General features: G+C 42.1%; 3 protein-coding genes across 3 annotated transcripts in view; 2 read left to right on the top strand and 1 right to left on the bottom strand.

Annotated features, from left to right (window-relative positions):
* The window catches only part of LOC107185297, a 71,844-nt gene extending 70,156 nt beyond the window's left edge, over positions 1–1,688 (bottom strand). Inside the window, exon 1 of the mRNA XM_015572958.1 lies at positions 1,473–1,688. Coding sequence (XP_015428444.1) covers positions 1,473–1,566 — 94 coding nt within the window. The 5' untranslated portion in view covers positions 1,567–1,688. The remainder of the gene's footprint in view (positions 1–1,472) is intronic.
* Positions 1,689–9,479: 7,791 nt separating this feature from the next.
* On the top strand, positions 9,480–16,588 carry LOC107185276 (glutamate receptor ionotropic, kainate 2-like). The gene is made up of 15 exons (XM_015572935.1): positions 9,480–9,678; positions 10,715–10,918; positions 10,986–11,152; positions 11,543–11,747; positions 11,890–12,050; positions 12,137–12,334; positions 12,427–12,648; positions 13,064–13,163; positions 13,467–13,644; positions 13,856–14,111; positions 14,376–14,410; positions 15,095–15,242; positions 15,313–15,482; positions 15,721–15,842; positions 16,298–16,588. The coding sequence occupies exons 1-15, from the start codon at positions 9,480–9,482 to the stop codon at positions 16,576–16,578; spliced, it is 2,646 nt and encodes an 881-aa protein (XP_015428421.1). The 3' UTR covers positions 16,579–16,588.
* Positions 16,589–18,299: 1,711 nt separating this feature from the next.
* LOC107185275 lies at positions 18,300–20,772 on the top strand. The gene is made up of 2 exons (XM_015572934.1): positions 18,300–18,356; positions 18,508–20,772. The coding sequence occupies exons 1-2, from the start codon at positions 18,300–18,302 to the stop codon at positions 20,770–20,772; spliced, it is 2,322 nt and encodes a 773-aa protein (XP_015428420.1).
* Positions 20,773–21,600: the final 828 nt, after the last annotated feature.

Below are 21,600 nucleotides of genomic sequence, written 5' to 3'. Positions count from 1 at the left end.
GATAAATACGAAATTTCCGGCGAATAAATTCGTCAAACTTCTTTATGTATGTTTTATGACAAATCATTTTCAGCGAGTGATCCAGGTAATCGATATAAATAACCAATCAACGAGATAATCGAATCCCCCACCGAGTATTACCTACCCCGTTTACAGAGAATCCTCCGAAGATAAGGTTAATCTAGATTGAGTCATTAAACGCGAAGGGTTATCTTTAACGGACGCATGGAAAACCTCGTCGAGGCAAGAACTAATTAATACTCGTTTCAATTAGTTAGTACCGATAAGTAATACGGTGTATTTCATCAAATCAAATACTCATGTTTATGTTTTATCATGTCTCAATAATGTTCATCCTCAAATGAACTCCGCCATATTTAAAGGAGAAAAGTGTGGGAAGATGTCTAGAATTCAAACTGTATTACCAATCTATCGAAAAGAATATAGTAGATTACTTGTTGGTAAATCTGATTATTATAAGATCTTGTTTCATATTTCTAAGGTCTGTCGGTTCTTTGTATGTACATGTAGTATATAATTGTCAGAAAGGTGGATTGACAGTGTCGGTGAAAAAATTGGTGAAATACGAGGAGACCGTATTAACGACGATCTCGACGTACAAGGATTACGAAAGTAGGGGGTAGGGGGCAGCGGGGAAGGTTAATTTCACACGACACGATGGAAATCCGAGTCGATACACGTCAATCCTCTCTACACGGGATATATGTACACGAGGCGAACTCGTATAATACCCGCGCGCGTACGAACGAACGAACGAACGAGGCCGTCTCTCGTTTTTGTTCCTCTTATTCTGTCTACGTCGTTCGCTGCCTGTACGCTTACATTTAACGGCCTAGCCAGTAGCGGTGCACCGACTCGAAAGTCCGGGAATCGAAACCGCACGGATTCCCCGGCACCACGCGGCTAGACGTCTGCGTCGAGAAAATAGCGAATTTTACGAGACGTGAGTCTCTCGCAAACGGCACGCGTCGTCGATGTTGGAAAAGACAGGCGCGCGCGAGAGAGAGAAAGAGAGAGAGAGAGAGAGATAGGATAGAAAGGGAGATGAGAGAGAGAAAGAAAGAGAGAGAGAGAGAGAGAGAGAGAGAGAGAGAGAGAGAGAGAGAGAGAGGATAGAAAGGGAGGACAGTCGGACAGACAGAAGTAGAGAAAAAGAAAGGTAACGAAACGTCATGGAAACAGGGAAAAAACGAAACGTCAAACCCCCACGGACGATCAGAGAGATCTGAAGTGTATCGAGAATGGTTATCTCGTTAACCTTCTATCGACATGTATCTTCGATCCTCTCTTTACCTCCTCTGCGACCTAGTCTTTTCCAATGAATGGCAACGGGGAAAAAGGAAAAAGAAACATAATAAACACGAAGATAGTAAATCGACAACGGTGCCGTGCACGAGCCGGTAAAAACTTTTCAACGAAAGGCATTTGTAAAGAGATGATTGCGTGCTAACCTGAAAGTCTAGCGAGGAATCGAAGCATGCCAGCGGCGGAAGACAGGCAATGAGCCGCGGTTCCAGCGACCAGAATTCCACCGGCGATCGGCATTTGTGTTTTCCTTCTCTTTCCCCGATTGTCCTGCGTGTGTGGTGTAGTTGCTCGGCGGCCACTCGTGTCTGCTGCGTTCCTCTTCGTGTACGCCAGACAAAGATGGGAGGGCAGGGGGAATAGAAACGAGCACGGGCGAGACAAGGACGGATGTAGTGCCGGGGGTGACGCGAGAGTCCTAGCCTAACCTAACCTCTCTTCCTCCTTCGGTAAAGGGACACACAGGCACACACCGGATGAAAATGCAGGCGATCGGCGCGGGTCGGCCGACGAGCCAGCGAAAAAGATTCACCGGTGGGGGGACAGGACGGTACAAACACACAGAGGGGAGGACAACCGGTCGTCGGTCGCGCACTGTTTTTCAGTCCACGACACACACTGTTCCCATGCCCGTGATTTTTCCTCGGATCTTTGACACTCCCGTGTGTTCTCCTCTCGCCTCCTCTCTCTCGGCAGCCGGTTTCGTTTACGTGTCGTGTCGCCGCGCGCCGTATCTTGTGGTGCGGCGCGGTCCGTGCGTGCGTGCGTGCGTGCGCGCGTGCCGTGTCGCGCCAGTGAAAACTCTGCCAGCGCACACACAGACGGAATGTCGGTAAACCGCGAGAGACAGCCGTACGGCCGATACGGGATAGATAAATGGGCCTTCGTGGGAGAGAGAGGGAGAAAGGAACAGTCCGTGCGGAGGGAAGGGGGAGGGGGGAGAAACGCTTACGACGGGCGTAAAGTTCCGACCACGGAAGGGAGACAGAGTGAACGAAAGATAGAGCGAGAGAGACGGTTTCTCTGTCTCGTTTCCTCTTGTACACACTCCGACACGATTCGTGTTGTCACGATTCACGCACTCATTCGTTTCTCGACGTTCGAACTGTACGCGTAGAGAACGAGCGCGCGCACATTTAGGAACTGTTTTCACGATGAAAATGGGCAGGCAGGCGGCGGTGAAAAAAAACAAAACGACACACCGTGATTATACCGCTTCTCTCGCGCACTGTTTTATTCTATACTCCCGCGAGCCAGCAAGCGAACGAGCCAGCGAGCGAAGCAACTCTCTCCTCTCCCATCGACTCTATTTTACAAACGAGAATACGAACGGGCGCTATCGTAGCGGTAACGTGCAACACGTCTCTGCGTTTATCCCAGCGATACCTGTGCTACACAAACGGGATCTTATTGTATATGTCATCTTGACACCGCTCTGCCGTGGATCGCGGTGTTTCTGATTTCGCGCAACTCGCGGGCCCTGACGGGCCCTCGCGGTTATATTGGCAGCGACACCGCACTGTCAGACACGGACTACGACAGAACAGTCGAGCGACGACTGACTCCTCCGCTCGCGAGCCACCAGCAACGTTGCCACATCACTACCCGAGTCTCGATCGGGCAAGTCTTCGGCCACCGACGGACAGGTACGACGGTCACTGCGTTCTTGGTGCTGGCGCGCGACCGACTGTTCCATTCGATTTCTTTTCCTCTTCTTTCTTCTTAATCGTCCTCGACACCTTTGCCAGCCTATTCGTGCATTCGTCGATATTCCCTACGTCACGGGGTTGTTATTGTCTTTTTGTTTATTTGTTTTTTTTGTTGTGTCCGCTATCGCCGCGCGACTTGTCACTCTGGGTCCCGAGGGGGCCTCTACGTTCGCATCTCTGTGAAACCCTCGTCGTGCGGCCAAGGGTCACGCTCGTGTATATTACTGGTCGTTGCCGCTGTTGTCGAGCGCATTCGGATCCGGTCGGTGCATCGAAATCCAAAGCACTCCGAGATCCGGACGAGCACACAGCACCGAGGTAACTGGCCACATCTGCTGTCGATTCGCTAGGAGTGTGCTCTCTAACGAACTACAGAGCGCGGCGGCCGGCCAGTCTGACTGCTAGTCCCAGTACGCTACCTCGCTTTCTTGCTCTTGCCTGCGAACCTACCCAGTCTACCCAGCCTTCTCGAATCGGTCGTGCCTACCTCTCGCGTATTCTCTTTACCCCTCTCCGTAACCTAGCCACTTTCCTTCTCCTTTCCTCCAGCCCTTCCCACCTTCCTTTTCTCATTCACTCGCTCGTTCACTCGTTCCATTTATCCCACTTCCACCTAATATCGTTTCTCTCGCGCCTACCCACCTTCCTATCCCCCTCTTCGTCTAACGGCCGCCTCTCGCTCCGTCGAATGAATGGTTTAGTTCGGGAGGGCGGCCGTGCCGGAAACAGCCGATTGCATCCGGAAATCACCGAGTTCGGACTTCCCGCATTAGGCCGCTTCTTGAATAAAATTCCATTCTTTTCTTCCTTCCTTCCTTTCCTTCCGTTCCTCGGGACTCCACGATGTATCTTCTAACCCCCGTTTACTTTCTTCCGAATTTCGCGGCGACACCGTGAACATCGCGCAAAACCGTCACGCGGCCACGTTCCGGGGACATTGTCCACGATCCGCTCCGCGCCTCGTGCACGCCCGTAATCCGTTGGACTCGTTCGCGTTCCACGAACCTTTCGTTGGAACTTTTCGTGCGTGAAATTGTAATACGTTTTGACGCGTACATTTCATTTCTAGTACATGCGCTTCTTCTGCGCGCGTATTTTTTTCATCATGCCTTTTCTCCTTGGGTTTTATTAGATTCTTTCTTCATACGATCGACGTACATGCACTCGGGTACGGGTGTCCCGTAACGGTAGTTAAATTGTGTATCAGCGATCAGTAGGAACGACGCGGTTCTATCGTTCCTCGATATATGCAAATATTCGACTACGGGCTTTATGCACGTATATCACATCCGATTATCTAAAATTCAGTGGAGCAAAGAGTTTGATAATTACACTTTTAATAGGTTCGATGATATTTTATCTGATTCCAAAAATTAACATTTTGCATACACATTAAGAATCTAATAATTAGCTTCTGAAATTTTTTATTTCCCTTTTAGAAACCATAGCCTGTTCAACTTTCATGACAATAAGTTTTCTTTTCATTGCATTTGGAGAATTTGGATGTCACTAAAATTCAATACACTGTTACAGAATCAAACGTTGTACCGTTGTGGAAATTCGTGCACGCGCGGTCCTTAGTACAGAAATCGGTGGAGGGGCTGATTGTTGCATGTTCCATATTCCGTGAAACTGGAGCAGTATTTTAGGCTCAAAATTGGCGGCGATTAAAAGAACTGCAGCGTCTGGTGAACTAAATTATGCAAGAAAAATATACCGAAACTCTTCGACGAGGATACGTCAGCGCGGCGGAAGAACCGCCGCTTTAACTGCCGTTCGGCGCGTATTTTTCAAACATTCGTTTACGATCCACTCGAGCCGGGAACGTTGAAAGAAGTGAAATTTGTGGTTACACTTATGCCAACTGAAATTAAACATCGTAATTCGAATACTTTGGAATACATTTCCGGTGGAAAGGTATTTCTTGTATATAAACAGTATTACAGAAAATATAAAACTTCGTTAATGCCTTCAAATAATATTCGTTGAGACTTCAAATTCCATTCGTTGAAAGATAAAGGAGATAATTTAAAAATGTAATTAATGGTTATTATTGTTCAGTAATGATTGTATACTGTTAACAGAAAATTAATTGGGTTATAGTGAATAAAGAAATATTTATTTAAGCGGGATGATGATGTCACTTTCTATTTTATCGACCATTTTTATTGAGTTCCGCCGGTTGTATCAATCTTTATTCACGTAAGTCGCGATAAAATCTCGTAGAGTATTATGCAAGGCGGTACATGACGTAATACGATGCGTCGATTCATAAAGCGAAATGCATCGCATGGAACAGCGATCAAGATTTGTCTTTTCATACGCGGGTTTCGTGAACACACGGCGACATCTGCTGGCAATATGGGGGCTTTTAAAGCGGAGTGATTAGCATGCAAATACGACGTGGCGCCATCTTCACGGTTCGGGTACTTCTGATTTTTCACCGCTAATGGTAACAATTTGTTTTTGAAAATATGGTTTTACATGTGCTAAAAAAATTGCTAAATATTTGCAGCATTGTTGTATTATAAGATATGTTTTATTTTGTTTCGAATAGGTATACTAATATCCAATCCAACTTTAAATAAGACCGATTTATATTTGAGTTAATATATTCAGACGTACAAAATTGCATTGAATTTATGTACCTTTCACTTACTTTCGAAAAAGTAAGTTCAGCAAAGTGCAAATTTAATTCAACAGAATGCCCCATTTACCGAAGTAGTTTTACATCTGATTAGACCTTATTCGTCTAGTCATATATAACATACGCCCAAGTAAACATGTGTCCAATATCGTCTAATAATTAATTCAGTGTGATTCATAAAAACAATAATTTCAACACTGATTCGAAGACGTTGCGTCCAGATAGATTACGACACTTTGCATAGACCCGAGCAGAACCATTCAGCCTCGGCGTCTCTCAGGTTCCCCGCGATTGCGCTTGCATAAAGGACATCAGAAGTCCATTTAAGAATAGTGCGAGATTATTGAAGCATTTCGCTTCACCTGCCGGCCCGTGGAACATCTGCGCCGCAATCTCGATCCTTGCGTCATTATCCTTTGTGACCGCGCATCATCGATTCACTGTTTCTTCAACCATGGAAATTAATCAACCTTAGACCATGATCAGGACTGATAATGGGAAAACGTGATGTCTGCCGTGGCCGGAGTTACCTATCTTCGTCGCGGCAGAATTCATCGATCGAGAAACTGATTCTATTCCCCCGGTCTGCTTTCTTTCGTTTTTTTTTTCCTTTCATCCTCTTCTTCTTCTTCTCCCCGTCGATCGAGATTCAATCCCTACAGTTCGATGAAGCGATCTGTCTGCAGAATTGATCGAGGGCGAACTTTATCGTTCAACGGCCATGAAAATAGGGAACCGATTGAATTTTGCGCTGCTTGCCAGCGGAAAATGGCGGTTCGCGGCGTGCCCCGTGTTCCACGGCTCGGCGTCGAAACGCGATATAATCAATTATCGATTAGAAAATTGGAGTTTTCAGCAAACGACTCCGAGATTACGGGCTTCGCTACTTCCCCGCACACCGTTACGACGTGAATCTAACCTGCATGTGCCATGCAACGAATCGATAATTTGCGTATCGATCATTTATTGCCGGTGTCTCTGGAGGGTTAATGCGGTCGGAAACGCTGGCAGATATTAATCGAGTTTTCTTTTTAGTTTAGCCATTAACACGTTCAACACCACAGTTTTTACTCTTGCAGCAGTACCTATCACGATAAAATACATTTCTTTAGGTCTTTGTTATTAACAATATAAGTACGTGTTCACACGTTTACTTGAACACTCATTACTTTCATTATTACTTGACCTCTAATTATATTTATAAAGTGTTAAATATTTCTGTTTAGAAATTCAATGCTTCTTTGCGGGTTTTAATGGTACCCGGTATCGATGACCACCTGGGAAGTCAATGTGTTAATTGATTAATGATACGGTTTAGAATTTAGTAGGGATTAATCTTGATCTTTTTTATGAAATTAATTGCAGACAGCAACTGACGACTGAAATCGTAGTTAGTCGTTAATATGGTTTGCGATCGATTTAACTGTCGTTTATGGATAACTTGGTTACAGTGTACAGTTCCAATTGTACACGAAAGAGAAAGAATAAGTTTTCTAAAAAATCATGTATGTATTTGGAATACCGATTTCATGCTACAGGATCTCCCTTAAGGCTTGTCTTTCACCTGAATTTGATTGACACGTGAACTTCCCAATGGGCCGCGTCACCCGTATGTATATGGGTGACAGTCATATTGGCTAGTCACGAATGATCTAATTAGAAGTTTGGGAGGCTAGTCAAGAGGGTTTAGTACGTCCAATAAAATATTACGAAAATACTATAATAATCTATTATATACGGTTCAATTAAAGAAAAAATTACTTTGAATATGCAGGTGTGGAATATAGCGCACAATAATTTTGTTTTTCTTCCTCAAGGATCGTTAAAAAGATTCATTATTTTATTATACTACCGTAAATACTAAATAGGGTTCAAGTGATCCAATTTATCGAATACTAAAATCCTAACATAGGGCTTTAAGAACTGTTTAATTTAAGTTAATGTTTAATCATAAATTCTCACGGAACCGTACCATCGACCGCGCGAGCGTTCAAGTTGGTAATCCTTGGGTCGTTGGCGGACAGGTTCGCCGATAAATCGATGGCCCCGTGGAAAACACGGTGTGGCAGGATGTCACATCGCGGCGGGCCAGTTTCTTTGTCCCGTCCAGATTCGAGCGTCCGTCGTGGTAGGCAGAGTGCATTCACGGGGGTAGAAACATGGTCATGATTTGATGGGCTACCGATACAATATTCATAAGCGGGCCGACGTGTAACATCCGGCGCAGGCGTCGTCGTCCCCGTCGACCAGTTCGTCCTCCTGGTTCTCCCCGTGGCTCGGTTTCCGCGGGACACAAACTGCTGTTGCTCGTTCATCCGGCACCGACTCGGTTCTCCGCTATGTCGACGCTGCCGTCCGCTGGTCTCCTGCTTCTCGCCACGCTCCTCGGATCTTCCTTCTGTCAAACGCCCATGACCATGCGTAAGTTCTTGGTACCAGCTTCGAATCGTTGTTTTAATGCTCCCAGAACTTTTCCAGTTCTGAATCTTTCGCTTGGCGCACAGTGTTAATGGGGCAGCTTAACGAACTTGGAGAAAATGCCTGTGTACGATTGATAATTTGGAGTTATAGTTTTGGTATGCAAGTATTGGAGAATATGATTAAGTATCCATGGAACGCAGTGGTTTCTTAGTTTTTTTCTTAAATTTGGTACCGTCTTGAAATTGCTGCTCTGACGCCTCCGTAACTTCCATTTCTGGCAATTTAGGGCACATCGTTAATGGGGTAGCCACGAAACTTGACGAATTTGTTGCCAATGCTTATATATAATTGATAATTTCGAGGTATTCTTATTGAGAAGTATAATTGGATCTACATAGAATGCAGCGGTTTCATAGCTTTGTAATTTTGTGCTTCTCTGGTGGTGTAGATTAGAGTAGTTTCAAATGTATAATACAAAGAATTACTTGACATTTCTAGAGAATTGTATCTCCGAGGTAAAGGGAATTATATTCATCGATTGTACACTTTAAACATTGATTGGCTCGCATGAAAGCTTCATTCGTTCCCAATATGAAAAGTAACCATACTATTATTCAATTATTCAGACAAAATGTCTGACTGATACTTACCCAATCTCCTGCACCGATTACCGTCTGGTCCTTGACACGAAAATGAATTTTATCGATGATAATCGAAGGTAATGAACAGGGAGACACTGTAATTAGGGTCGGTAATATTATTTATAATTAATGTGCATTTTCTTACGGTTATTGGAGATGCGCAGTGTGTAGATAATTAGCACAAGATTAGATACAATCTGTACCAAACAAATGCGCGTGTAACAATGCAATAATGAACGGTCACGCGGTCGCGTGTCACATGATAATTGAAGCCTCTGTCAGAAAATATATAAGAATATTGACGTAGTATGAACCTAAATAGTTATAAATGTTTCAAAAACTTTTTAATTTCCCCTCAAGGTTTCAAGTTTCAACCCTCTATTCCTAGCTTTGAAATCTACGGAAGATACAAAGAAGTGTTTTAAACAAATTTTGTATCGTCTTTTATCAATAGTCATAAACATAAATAGTGATAGAATCTCCTTTGTACTTTCAGTATCAACACAAACTGCATAGTTCCATTTTTATGACAACAGGAATGATGGTTTTTTTTAAGATGCCTTCACTGAATTGTAATTTCGACTGCAGTTAGCAATAATAAAAAATGTAATTAGTACTGTGTATGAGAATAAATTTGTGGTTCTAGATTATTTTAAATTTGTTGGATTTGAATTCCACATTTTCGAAACATTGAATATCTTCTATTTTCCGTTTTAACTTTTCTGAGTTTCAAGGATGGTCGAGTTAATGTGCAAATGTAATTATTCATTTCTGGGTACAGTGATAGTAATCGAGGAACCAGACATGTCGATTCTGAGCGTTCTGAACGAAGCTGTGCCCGAGGCAGAGAAGAATTTCGGCGACGACGTGATCACGGTGCACATATCAACAGTCACCGTCGATCGTGGAAACATTTTCGCCAGTTATGAGAAAGGTTAAGGAAGCTACGATAATATAGTTCTTTTTAGTAAACGTAGTTAACATTTTTATCAATGATAAAGTAAAGCTGCGTCTACACTATGTAACATAACATGTTATGTAGCAATGTTATAAAACTTGTTAGAAAAACGGAAAGAAAAATGTTATGTAACGTGATGTTACATAACATTTGTCGTTTTATATAACAAATTATATGTTATCCATCTAGTGTGACGCCATTATTAATAATGAGACGCGAAATATTATACAAACTTGTTACAGACTTGTCTGAAAGGTATAGTCTTGTTGTGTCTCAAGGTTATACAACAATTTGTTGTATAACACTGTTTTGCTACATAGTGTAGAGGCAGCTTAAGACGTGTCCGCGTAGACTTCGTGAATTGCTGATTCCATTAGAAGTGCATAGCGATCTGCAAAATCATTGATATTGCAGTATTAATAAAACTGTAAAATATTAAAATATGTAGTACGTTAGGACAACACTGTATACCTAGCTTAATGGATTTCACGTATACTAATCAATATTGCTTAGAAGATACTAATTTAACAGATGTGCATAGCATACAATCGTCAACACAAAGTACAATATCAGATCTTTATTGGAAATGAACTCTAATTTACTCCAATTTTATTAGGTGGGCGTGAAATAAACAGCTGTTTGAATATATCGATGTTGCCATTACACAAACATACTTTTAGTGCGATAAAGATCTCCGTATAATGACATTTCGCTTCACATGTATAAATTACATAAAATTATATCGCTAGAAACATTAACGATGATCGATCATTCATTTTCCACGAATCTAATACTAAAAACATCGACTTGATAATACAGTTAATTCCGTTGTGCTTCAAAATTTATAAACAAATGAGTGCAGGATTTCATGATACTTGGAACATCGCAACCTTCTAAGAATTTCAGGAAAAAATTCGAGACACGACCTTGTCTAGATTATCGATAAAAATATTTTATTAATTCTCCTTCCGATACTCGTTCTTATTCTCCTGTCGTTAAAATCACCTTGCAGTATGTGCTGCCTTATTTAAGGGAATCAGTATAATCCTTGACATGACATGGACCGGCTGGGACAAGCTTCGAACCGTGGCCGACGAGAACGGAATCATCTACAAACGTGGTGACAGCAAGGTGAACTCGTACGTGCAGGCGATCGATGATCTTCTGATGATGAAGAACGCAACAGACGTGGGTCTGATCTTCGAGGACGAAAGGGGTAGCTAGTTATTCGATTCTCCTTGACCTTTCTCATAAATACTTGCTAAAGTACACGATTCTTTCAGAATTGAATCAGAGTCTTTACTATTTGATCGGTAATTCGATCATCAGACTGGTCGTGATCGATGAATTCACGGAGAAAACCGTGTCGAAGATACGGAGCATGAGGCCGTCGCCATCCTATTACGCAATTTACGCCAGCACATCAAAAATGGAGGAACTTTTCAGAACGGTAAATGGTTCAGGAAATTCTCAAAGTTCTCCATTTGTGCGATTGGTTAACCTGAGAGTAGAATCCAAATAATTAAAATGTAAATTCTGGGTAAAAAGATAGATAAATGGAGACAAATTTATTTTGACCGTTTCTATTGTTAGCCTAGTGATTTGGAAAGGATCAGTAACTAATGGGTGCAGTAAGAATATTAATTTAAACAGGCCCAATTCGGTCCGATTAGGGCTGTTTACAGGGAAACTAATTGAAAGCCAATTTGGGTTTAAATGTCAAGGGCCCTAGACGAACTTTGAGCAGTTCCTATGATGTTATATTATGCCACTAACCCCTTAAATCTGAATGTTTTGGAAAGAATTACGATTTTTATAATGGTTCCGTAATACTTCGCAGGCTGTGCAGGGAGGATTGGTCAAGAGGGATGGAATCTGGAAGTTGGTGTTCACAGATAACAATTACAAGGAGTCGAAATACATCAACGGCGACATCAAGCTGAACGTTTCCATCACTGTTCTGTCAATGCGGACAGAAGTTTGTTGCCGACTGATTGGAGAACCGTCCTGCACCTGCCCACCTGAAGTTCAAGTATTTAACCCTTTAACGTCCAGGCACTTAAATCGTTATTTTAAAATTATGAGACTGATACGAAAATATCGATATCGTACCAATTTATTTAAAAAAATACGTCACACTATACGTTAAAGGATTAAAACCTCTTGCATTCCATTGCTAATATTAAAATTTGTTACGTTTTATATTCATTTCTCTTAGTATAATTAGTTCATTGAAATATTTTACTTTTGTGTTTGCGCAGATATTCTCCTACTACTTCAATCCGACAAACGCCTCTGAAACCGCTTCAAACATTACTTCCGAGGCGTTCAATAAAAATCTGATAGCGGTGAGTCTGACACGTGATCAAGTTAAATATGAGATCTGAAGTTGGAACTATCATTTCTACTAAATTTAAACATTTTACGGAGCCAGAGGCTGGGAGGCAACGACACCTTCGAGTACTGGTCGGATAAAGGAGTGATCACCTACAAAGCGGAAATCGAGCTGGAGACCCTGAAAAATGGGTTCTTGGAACCACTCGCTACCTGGACCAAGCGTGCTAAGATTAAAGAAGCAGAGGGCAGGAAGATAGAGCCTGCAAGAAGATACTTTCGAATCGGAACCGCTCCTGTAATCGATCAATCTTTACATTATTTAATATAATTAAATAGAAATATATAACTGTGAGGCACTCATTGACATGAATTTTAAAATTGTATCAGTCAGTCCCGTGGACCATTCCCAAAATAGACCCAGCAACCGAGCAAATCATGAAGGATGAAAATGGAAAGGAGATGTGGGAAGGCTATTGCATAGACTTCATAGAAAAGCTGTCCAAAGAAATGCAATTCGATTACGACCTCATTATACCGGAAGACCGACAGTTTGGGAAGAAATTGCCTAATGGACAGTGGGACGGCCTGATCGGGGATCTTGCAAAGGGGGTGAGTGCTCAGTTTTCATTAAATTTAAGTAAAGTGTTTGAATATTCAACAAACATTGTTCATTTATTTTTAAACGAAGAAATATCAAAATATTTAATGATAAAAGGTAGAAAAAATTTTCTTCCGTTTCTTTAAGTCCATTTCGTCTTTGAAATACCTGCTCAATTTCCGTTTTGTTATAGTAAAATTATGAAAAAATGTTAAGACCTCGAAATCAGAGTCGTATTATGATGTATTTTATTTAATTAATGTATGTTATGCTGCCCCTACGAGTTAGCAACCGTCTGCATTGCCGTGCATAAAGACTCTCAGTATTCCAAAGCAACCAATATATCCAAGACACAAAAATATAAATTAAGAATTGTAGACGACCCACCATGTTATTTTACAGGAAATAAAATGCTTCTTGTTACAGGAAACTGACATCGTGGTCGCTGCATTGACAATGACTTCAGAACGCGAGGAAATCATCGATTTCGTCGCTCCTTATTTCGAGCAGTCTGGTATATTGATCGGTAAGAAATATTTTCTTTTGTATTTACGTGTACCAATATAGTAACAGCACATTTTAGATACAGAATATCATTCCAATCTCCTGTTTAGCCAAAATGTTGGAGGATGATTGGAACAAATGGCGAATATTGTTAAAATAGGATAGCTATATGAATTATTTCAAAACAAATACCGCGTTTCACAGAAAATAGTGGACGACTTATTGGTACACATAATAATGTACCGAAATTTATAATCACACTAAAATTAATAATTCTATTAGGAATAAAATTTCTACAATTATTTACACAATTTTTCCTCACAAGTGATAAGAAAACCCGTCCGTAAGCCGTCCCTCTTCAAATTCATGACTGTTCTCAAAGTCGAAGTCTGGCTGAGCATAGTAGGAGCGTTGACCTTGACAGGGGTCATGATTTGGGTACTCGACAAGTACTCTCCGTACAGCGCCAGGAACAACAAACGCCTTTATCCATATCCTTGTCGGTGAGAATAACACAATCATCCTAATTTCTTTCTCATAATCTAGTATTCTCACTTATAACAATAAAACTTCATACTCTTATTTACACTTCTTTACAAAGTACCATTTTATGAATCCCTCTGAATAATAGCTATTCTAGTGAATTAGGATCTTGTTATTGAGAGTTCAAAATAATAATCGGTAATATTTGACGAGGTTCTTTGATTCTTTAAGGGACTTCACGTTGAAGGAGAGCTTCTGGTTCGCCCTGACCTCTTTCACGCCCCAAGGCGGAGGCGAAGCTCCCAAAGCTCTGTCCAGCAGGACCCTCGTCGCTGCTTATTGGCTGTTCGTCGTCCTGATGCTGGCCACATTCACGGCGAACTTGGCTGCCTTTCTCACCGTCGAACGAATGCAGGTTCGTTCCCATTTCTCCTCCAAAGAAAATCTACTTTCCCCAAAAATTACTTCTTCGATCAATCAAAGACACGTAATCAAACTACCCGTTTCCTTTTAAGTAGAATAAGTCTAATTTAAAAAAAATCCTACGTTCCTAAATCTGTTAGTCGAAATGGTTCCCCTTGTTTTTTGTAATTTTTATCGTTTTTTCTAGCAAAAGTTGAATTCTCTGTGGATAAAATAAAATAAAACCATAGTAGCACGTTGAATTCGACGGCTATTACTTCTTTAGACACCCAATAATTGTTCTTTAAGAATATAGAATTTGTTCGTAATTTCATTATTTTTTATGCAGACACCCGTGCAATCGCTGGTGGACAAGCTGTACACGTGAGTAGATACATCGTTTCAGTGCACTCTCCAACCCACTGCACAATTTACATGTCAAAAATATCCTTGACCTACAATTTGCTAAAAATAGCATATGGTATTGAAGCACCATAGACAATATATTTAGAGAAAATAAACATTTCATTTTCTCAGAAGTGAATATGGAATTAAGCAAAATGTAGATTATTAGTCTACTAGTAATAGTAGATAGTAGTCATAGTAATATACATATAGGTATTTTTCACATAGACATGAAAAAACGATCGAAACAAGAGTTACATTCACTTTTTGAACGATACATACATTTTTGATCATTACAATTGTGTAACAAATAAAACATTCATCAGATCCAATCAGTTTTCTAGTTTATTCCGAACCTAATATGATACTTAAAAAAAGAAACGAATTCCTACATTGACTCTTCTCCGTATAAATTTCTTTAGAAAATACCATTTTGCGTAAAAATCCGCAGAACACATCCATAGAAACCACTGAAATTAAAGGCTTAAAAAAATCCAATTTATCAATTTAAAACTTCGTGATTCGCCGTAGCTGTCACTTGACTTTTGCCACTTCTGCTAATTGAAGTTGATAGGACAAATAATGTCTGAAAATCGTGGATTGCTCATCGCTGATATTCGATGATGATCGTAATCGATGAAACACCCTATATATTGTTTGCAGCGTATGGAAAGAGATCACGTTGAACAGCACCAGCGACCAGGTCGAGTATCGTGTGTGGGATTACCCTATAAAGGAGCAATACGGTCATATTCTCCAAGCGATCACGCAGGTCGGCCCGGTGAAGAGTTCCGAGGAAGGTTTTCGAAAGGTGGGGAAGTCGATTTTGATACGATCGGTCGCGTTTGAAAAATTACCGAAATGTTCATTTTTGGCTCCAGGTGATAGAAAGCGAGATGTCCGAGTTCGCTTTCATCCACGACTCGTCGGAGATCAAGTATGAGGTAACTAGGAACTGCAATCTGACGGAAGTTGGCGATGTGTTCGCCGAACAGCCTTATGCAATCGCCGTGCAACAGGGAAGCCATCTGCAGGAGGAAATAAGCAGGAGGTACCCAGGCGATTGCACTTTTTCGCGATTTAATAGTTATGTGAATGTTAACAAATGAGTAAAATCAAATAAATTAATTTCGTTTGAAATATAACTACTATTACGCAGGAAAGAGATGACATTGAATAAGTGTTTATTAACATATGGTTAATTGAATCCTAAATTTATGTGCATATATTATGCAATATTTTATATAACCTGGTTTATAGTTTTGTTCACTTTGATCGATTCATTTTAGAATCCTCGATCTGCAGAAGGATAGGTACTTCGAGTCACTAACCTCCAAATACTGGAACCAGTCGCTGAAAGCACAGTGTCTGGATTCCGATGACAACGAGGGAATAACCCTAGAAAGTTTGGGTAAGATACCGAATAACACTATTGCCATTGATAATTATAATTTATACGAATTAGTAATCCACAATTTTCTTCGATAAACGGAGTTTAAATTCAAAACATTGTCCAGCCTTTTTCTTCTTCCAAAATGGCGGAAGATATTGAAAAACAAATATTGGAACGTTCAATTTGGCAAAATATAATAGATTACTTATCAACACACCAAATAACATCTTTATTGATTATTTGTCTCATTTATAACATCCAATACTCCTAAGTGGACAAAAAACATCGATGCTCCCTAGTATTTACATCGAAGGAGATATTCATGATTAAATGAAGACCGATGACGATTAATATTAGCGTAACAGTAGATTAGAATTAATTTCAGATTGCAAAATATAATATTAATAATTATAGAAATTGTCGATAAAGCTACATGTTTTCGCGCTTATCTAAAAACTTGCACCAATCTTCAGGTGGAGTTTTCATCGCGACGCTTTTTGGACTCGCCTTGGCAATGATCACATTGGCCGGAGAAGTTCTCTACTATCGAAAGAAATCTGAGTCCCCGAAAAAGAAAGGAACCGACAAGAAGAAAGCGAAAAACACTGACCACGAGAAAGCAATACTACAGAAGATGTCGTCCAAATTGCAGCTGAAACCGGCGCCAACCAACGCGTTCTTCGAAAAAACAACGAATCCTCCTCGAGTGTCTCACATCTCCGTTTACCCGCGTAATTTTCCGTTCAAGGAATAACAATTTACAAAACAACAACATCGAAAATCAATACAAGAAAGATAGATGACCGAAATTGTTAATAAACATCACTGCAGAGTAACGAGAGTGCAAATAAATTTTGTATAGCTATAATTTAAAACGGCCAGTGTCTTTCACTCTTTCGCAACACACAATATCGATCGCTCGTTTTCTGCCGATTCTTCACGCCTCTCCTGAGTCCCGGAAACAATTGTAAATCGGATCGGTTTGTAACGAACCGCCACCCGTGTCCTCGGGTTATTACGAAACTGATCGTGTATGTAATTATCAATTAAAAAATCGAATATTTCTGAAATCGTTTCTTCACCTGGCATGGATGAAATATTTCCTTTTTTTATTTTTCATGTATATTAAAATACAATAATCGCTGTGGAATACTCTCGATCATAAAAGTAGAGAGCTAGATTGATTTAATAGTTATGTTCAACTTTTATGTTACAATTTATTTTATTTCAATTTGAATTCTTTGTTAGAAAATAATGAGTTACTGTTCCATTAATCATGAACCCTGATCCCATACTTTTGGCCGGTAGTGCATGTATAAATACTAATTTAAAAGCAACACTTCCAAATCAGACGAAGTTGTCGATTCAAAATGGAATTTTCAAATCCAATCTCCTTGATTATTCCAAAACTAAAGAAACAATACTCGGTTTCTTACCAAGTAAAATCGCTTTCTTCGTAACGACGCCTCATTTGAGCCCGGCCATGCCTACGTTTTTCGTCCGATCGCGGTAACGGCGTTGCATAAATGAAAGTGAGCAGTTAGCGATCGTTCGTCTGTGTCGTTTCGATTCGTAACGTTTTGTCGCGGCGTCAAACCTCAACTGAATCGCCCTTCCGTCCAATTTGGCTGGACCGCAAAACGCGACCGCAACCAACCGATATCCCGATACGATGTCCCCTAACGGATCATCGAAAAAAAGTCACAATAACGATTAAAAAGACTTTTCTAATTTTGTCGTAAGATCTACCGAATCAGTAGCACTGTTGGGACCAATTACATAAACTTTTAATTGAAACAGGGAAAAACACGAGACAAGTCGAAAGCAAAAGAACTTTCAATCGGTTTTCGGGTGTCTGCGTATGGGCTGTCATTGTTGGCTTGCAAGAAATATCGTTTCTTTGTGCCAAGATCGTCGTTCCTGCAGCGACCGTTACCCTTTTTGCACCTAACGAGGCAAAAATTACGGTTTGTATCAGCCATTACAGGCACACTTTTACGCTCCCTGATTCGAATCTCTCTGCTGGACGATTGCTCACTGGATTCGGACCGCTTGCGTTCCTGTCCACGAAGGTGGGGCTGACGTTCCTATCCGATCGCTAAGTCAATATAAAGCCTTCCCGCGCCGTGCCGAGATCATTTCATGGGAAAGTGATGTGGCTCGCCGGACCGGAACCGGAAACGTGCTAACCCTACCTCGATCGACGGATCAAGCATGGCGTCTCGTAAAATCGATCGTCCTTGCGAACGATATCTGGTAACAAGTTTCACCATATTTTAACGATCTATTGAAATCTTCTAGACATTAAACTTCCTCTGTGAATATTGTAGTAATGATAATTTGGGGCGATTATTGCCTTTTGTCATCTGTGGTTTGTGCCTTTGGCTACCCAGAACCTAGTAGCTAATCAAAAGTAGTGAATCATCTATGTGAAACATTAAACTTCCTCTGTGAATACTGTAGTAATGATCAGTCATGGCGATTATTGCCTTCTATCATCTGTGGTTGATGCCTTTGGCTACCCAGAACTTAGTAGCTAATCAAACGTAGTGAATCATCTATGTGAAACATATTGAAGTTAAGAAAAAAATAGAGTTCTAGGGTCTAGAGTTCAGAAACTTCCATGGATACAAAAACCTAAGCAAGCAATATTTTCAAGTAGAATGTTCGTTTTGAATTACAGGTATGCCTCACACTAGCGACCATCTTCATCTCATCGCACGCGGCGTTCCACCAGGGCCTCTACGACTCCTTCCCAGACCACGATCATTCCTGGACTGGGCACGATGATCACCTCGAGTTCGCGTCCTCCGAACGTTTGCCATCCTACTCCAGTTTCTCTCATCTGAAGAAACGACACCCAGACTTCGGTAGCACCTCCTATGAGTCACCCAAAGAGTGGTTCTCGCCGTCCATCAAGAAAGAACCAAGGGAAGACAAGAGCTTCAAGAAAGTGGTGTCGCCGTTTTACACGATCACCGAGAAGGACTCCCAGAAGTACAAAGACATCGTGCTGAAATCTGGAGTGCCGTACTGTCAGGAGACCAAGACCAAGCGATCGTTCAAAGGTAAGAACGCGAAGGACAGTCTGGTCTGCTACAAATGCAGGAACCCGAAGAACGGCGCCACCTACGAGCAATGCTCTTACGTCTCTCAGCCGCTGGCCGAGTCCAGTAATGTCGAAGAGGTCGCGACGATGCCTTCAGTCTTCAGAAGCAGACGTTCGAACTCGGACGAAGCGTTGGCAAGCTTCGAGAATAGCGACTACAAAAACCGCGACAATCCTTACAGGTTCAGTGAGAAGCTCTTCTCAGACGCCACTGATGAGGTTCCAGCAGAGTACAGGAAGAAGGACGAGGAGTGTGAGAAGGTTGTGAAGGACACCATGGTCTGCATGGTCTGCAGGGACAAGAAGAGCAACGGCAAGTACGAGCAATGCTCCTACGTCAGCCGACCCACAGAGAAGAAATACGCTTACAGCAAGTCCACCTTGTTCAAGAACCCAGAGCGCAGTGACAAAGAGAAGGAAGACACTAGGAAATCGGATAGAGAGTACTCCGAGGAAAGCAAGCCTGTCAGGGAGATTTCGAGCTCAGAGAAAGAAGAGCCAGAGAAGCATCACGAGGAAGCTAAAGAGTCCAGCAACTGCAAGAAAGTAGAAAAGGACTCGAAGACCTGCACCGTTTGCAAGGACCCTGAAACCGGGACCAATTCCGAGAAGTGTTCGTACGCCTATCAGCCGGACGATAAGGTTTACAAGTACAGCAGGTCCAAGAGTTTCGGAAACAGCCAGCCTAAAAGTTCCTCCAAGGGCAGTCCAGGTTACTCTGACTACACCGAGAAGTCAAGGCCTGAGGGTTACAGTAGAGATTATTCATTTCCTGAAAGCTTCTACGAAAAACCTTCTGGGTCCAGTTATTTCAAGGACAAAGGACCCAGATCTAGCTACCGGCAAGCCGATTCAGGAGACTCGAAATCAACCGAAGAGCCTTCTGGCTACGATAGGTCCAAATCTGAGTCGGAGAGAATCGCAGAAACAATCGAGCCGAGCAAGTGCAAGGAGGTCCAGAAGGATTCCATGACCTGTAAGGTGTGTACGGACCCGAAGACAGGAAGTAACTCGGAGCAGTGCTCGTACAAGTACCAGCCGAACGAGAAGAACTTCGCGTACAGCAAGTCGAGATCGTTTGGAGGCCCGACGAAGGCGGAAGACAGGTCCTACGATGGGTCTGAGAAGAAGGAGACACGTGAACCTTCTTACAGTTTCTCGCCAGATAAGGGACGCTACAGTGCCGACAGCGACGCCAAGCAGTCTTACGGCGAAACTAAACGGGCCCACAGCGCCGACAGCGACGCCAAGCGGCCATATCGAGAATTCCCGTCGAGCAGCGAGACAAAATCCGAATCAAAAGAGGAACCAACCACCAAATCCCCGTCGAAAGTAGACGATCGTTTCTACGACGCGTTCAAACAGAAGGCAGAGATCCAGAAGTACCTGCAAGATTTCCAGAAGGAGGATCGATCGAAATGCAAGAAACTGATGAGGGACAAGATGACTTGCTACGAGTGCGTAGACGAGAAAGGCTTCCGACAGGAGGAGTGTGCGTTCGTTACATCTGAGTCAGACCCTGAGAAGTCGGAAGAGAATGAGTCGAAAGAGGAACCTGAACCTGGCAAAAAGGTCACCAGGTCGCCTATCATTGATAAACGCGTGGATGACTTTGCTCTGGACTCGGACGCTTCCGCCAGCGAGGACGTTCAAGTCAGACGAGATAAACCGGCACAAAACTCCAAGGAGGAATCTAAGGAAGTGGAACCGTACGAATACGTGTCCGAAACCAGGCCTGTGTTCGATAAGGTGTTGGGGTTCACCCTTCCAGCGTACATGCTCGACACTTCCGAACAGGAGCAGGAGTTCGACAAGACCGTGTGGTCCGATAGATTGTAAGATCCGTTAGTTTCGGGTGGTTCTGATGGGACCGAGTACATTAGCAATGGCTGCGTTCAGAAGACGCAACCGTTGAGTGATTTCACTAGATTTGCTACCGCTCACTCAATAGGGTGTAGCGTTCAGAGTCGAATCTAGTGAAATCACTCAACAGTTGCGCAACGATTGTGTCTTCTGAACGCAGCCAATATCCTGACGGTGTTCCGACTTATTCAGAATTATTGGAGCTCAATTCTTTGAAAAAACTGTATCTTGTAAGCGCAGGGATGTGGAAACTATTAGGCTGATGTTGCAAACAGGGAGACGAATTTTCTGTAAATAATGACTCGGATGTATATTATCAGACTGATGGTGCAAAAGAAGGGAGAAATAAACACTGTCCTACAAACAACGTCTTATTTACACTTTATGCTAATCAGTTGAGGATTTAGTATTTCAGCGTTTTTTCTTAGTTTATTCTTATTAGGGGAGCAGTCTAAGTTTTTTAGGTTATTCCATCGAAGGACAGTTTTTTGGAACGCGTTCGACTTGGTCCCATCCGCTGCTCGATGCAAATGCTTTTTAGAATTCCTTAGAACTGAACGCTCGTTAATCAGCGTTCTTGCGTGGAGGGGGAACGAGAGTAGGACTAATTAGGGGCTCGAATAAAAAAAAAAAACGACCACCGTTATTTAGTGTTTTAAGCTGTACGCTCGATTGTTGAACGTAATTAAACTGTTTCTTGTTTAAGGCGACACGGCTTGAAATTGACCTTTCACTTGGGGATTGCGTCAGGTGTCGCGGTCGATCGAACGCGATTTCGACGCCTTCTCGGAGATCGTGGTTTCT

The sequence above is a fragment of the Dufourea novaeangliae genome, unplaced genomic scaffold, assembly GCF_001272555.1.
Source record: "Dufourea novaeangliae isolate 0120121106 unplaced genomic scaffold, ASM127255v1 scaffold60, whole genome shotgun sequence".
In the NCBI taxonomy this organism is placed as follows: Eukaryota; Metazoa; Arthropoda; class Insecta; order Hymenoptera; family Halictidae; genus Dufourea; species Dufourea novaeangliae.
This window is presented reverse-complemented; position numbering and strand designations above follow the sequence as displayed.

What these genes read in the sequence shown, in the direction of transcription:
- LOC107185276 (XM_015572935.1), top strand. Translation starts at nt 9,480, where the DNA reads ATGGTCGAGTTAATGTGCAAATGTAATTATTCATTTCTGGGTACAGTG. An exon ending in GATCTTCGAGGACGAAAGGG is followed by an intron (nt 10,919 to 10,985) that starts GTAGCTAGTTAT and finishes CGATTCTTTCAG; the next exon opens with AATTGAATCAGAGTCTTTAC. An exon ending in GCAGTCTGGTATATTGATCG is followed by an intron (nt 13,164 to 13,466) that starts GTAAGAAATATT and finishes TTTCCTCACAAG; the next exon opens with TGATAAGAAAACCCGTCCGT.
- LOC107185275 (XM_015572934.1), top strand. Translation starts at nt 18,300, where the DNA reads ATGGCGATTATTGCCTTCTATCATCTGTGGTTGATGCCTTTGGCTACC. An exon ending in CTTTGGCTACCCAGAACTTA is followed by an intron (nt 18,357 to 18,507) that starts GTAGCTAATCAA and finishes TTTGAATTACAG; the next exon opens with GTATGCCTCACACTAGCGAC.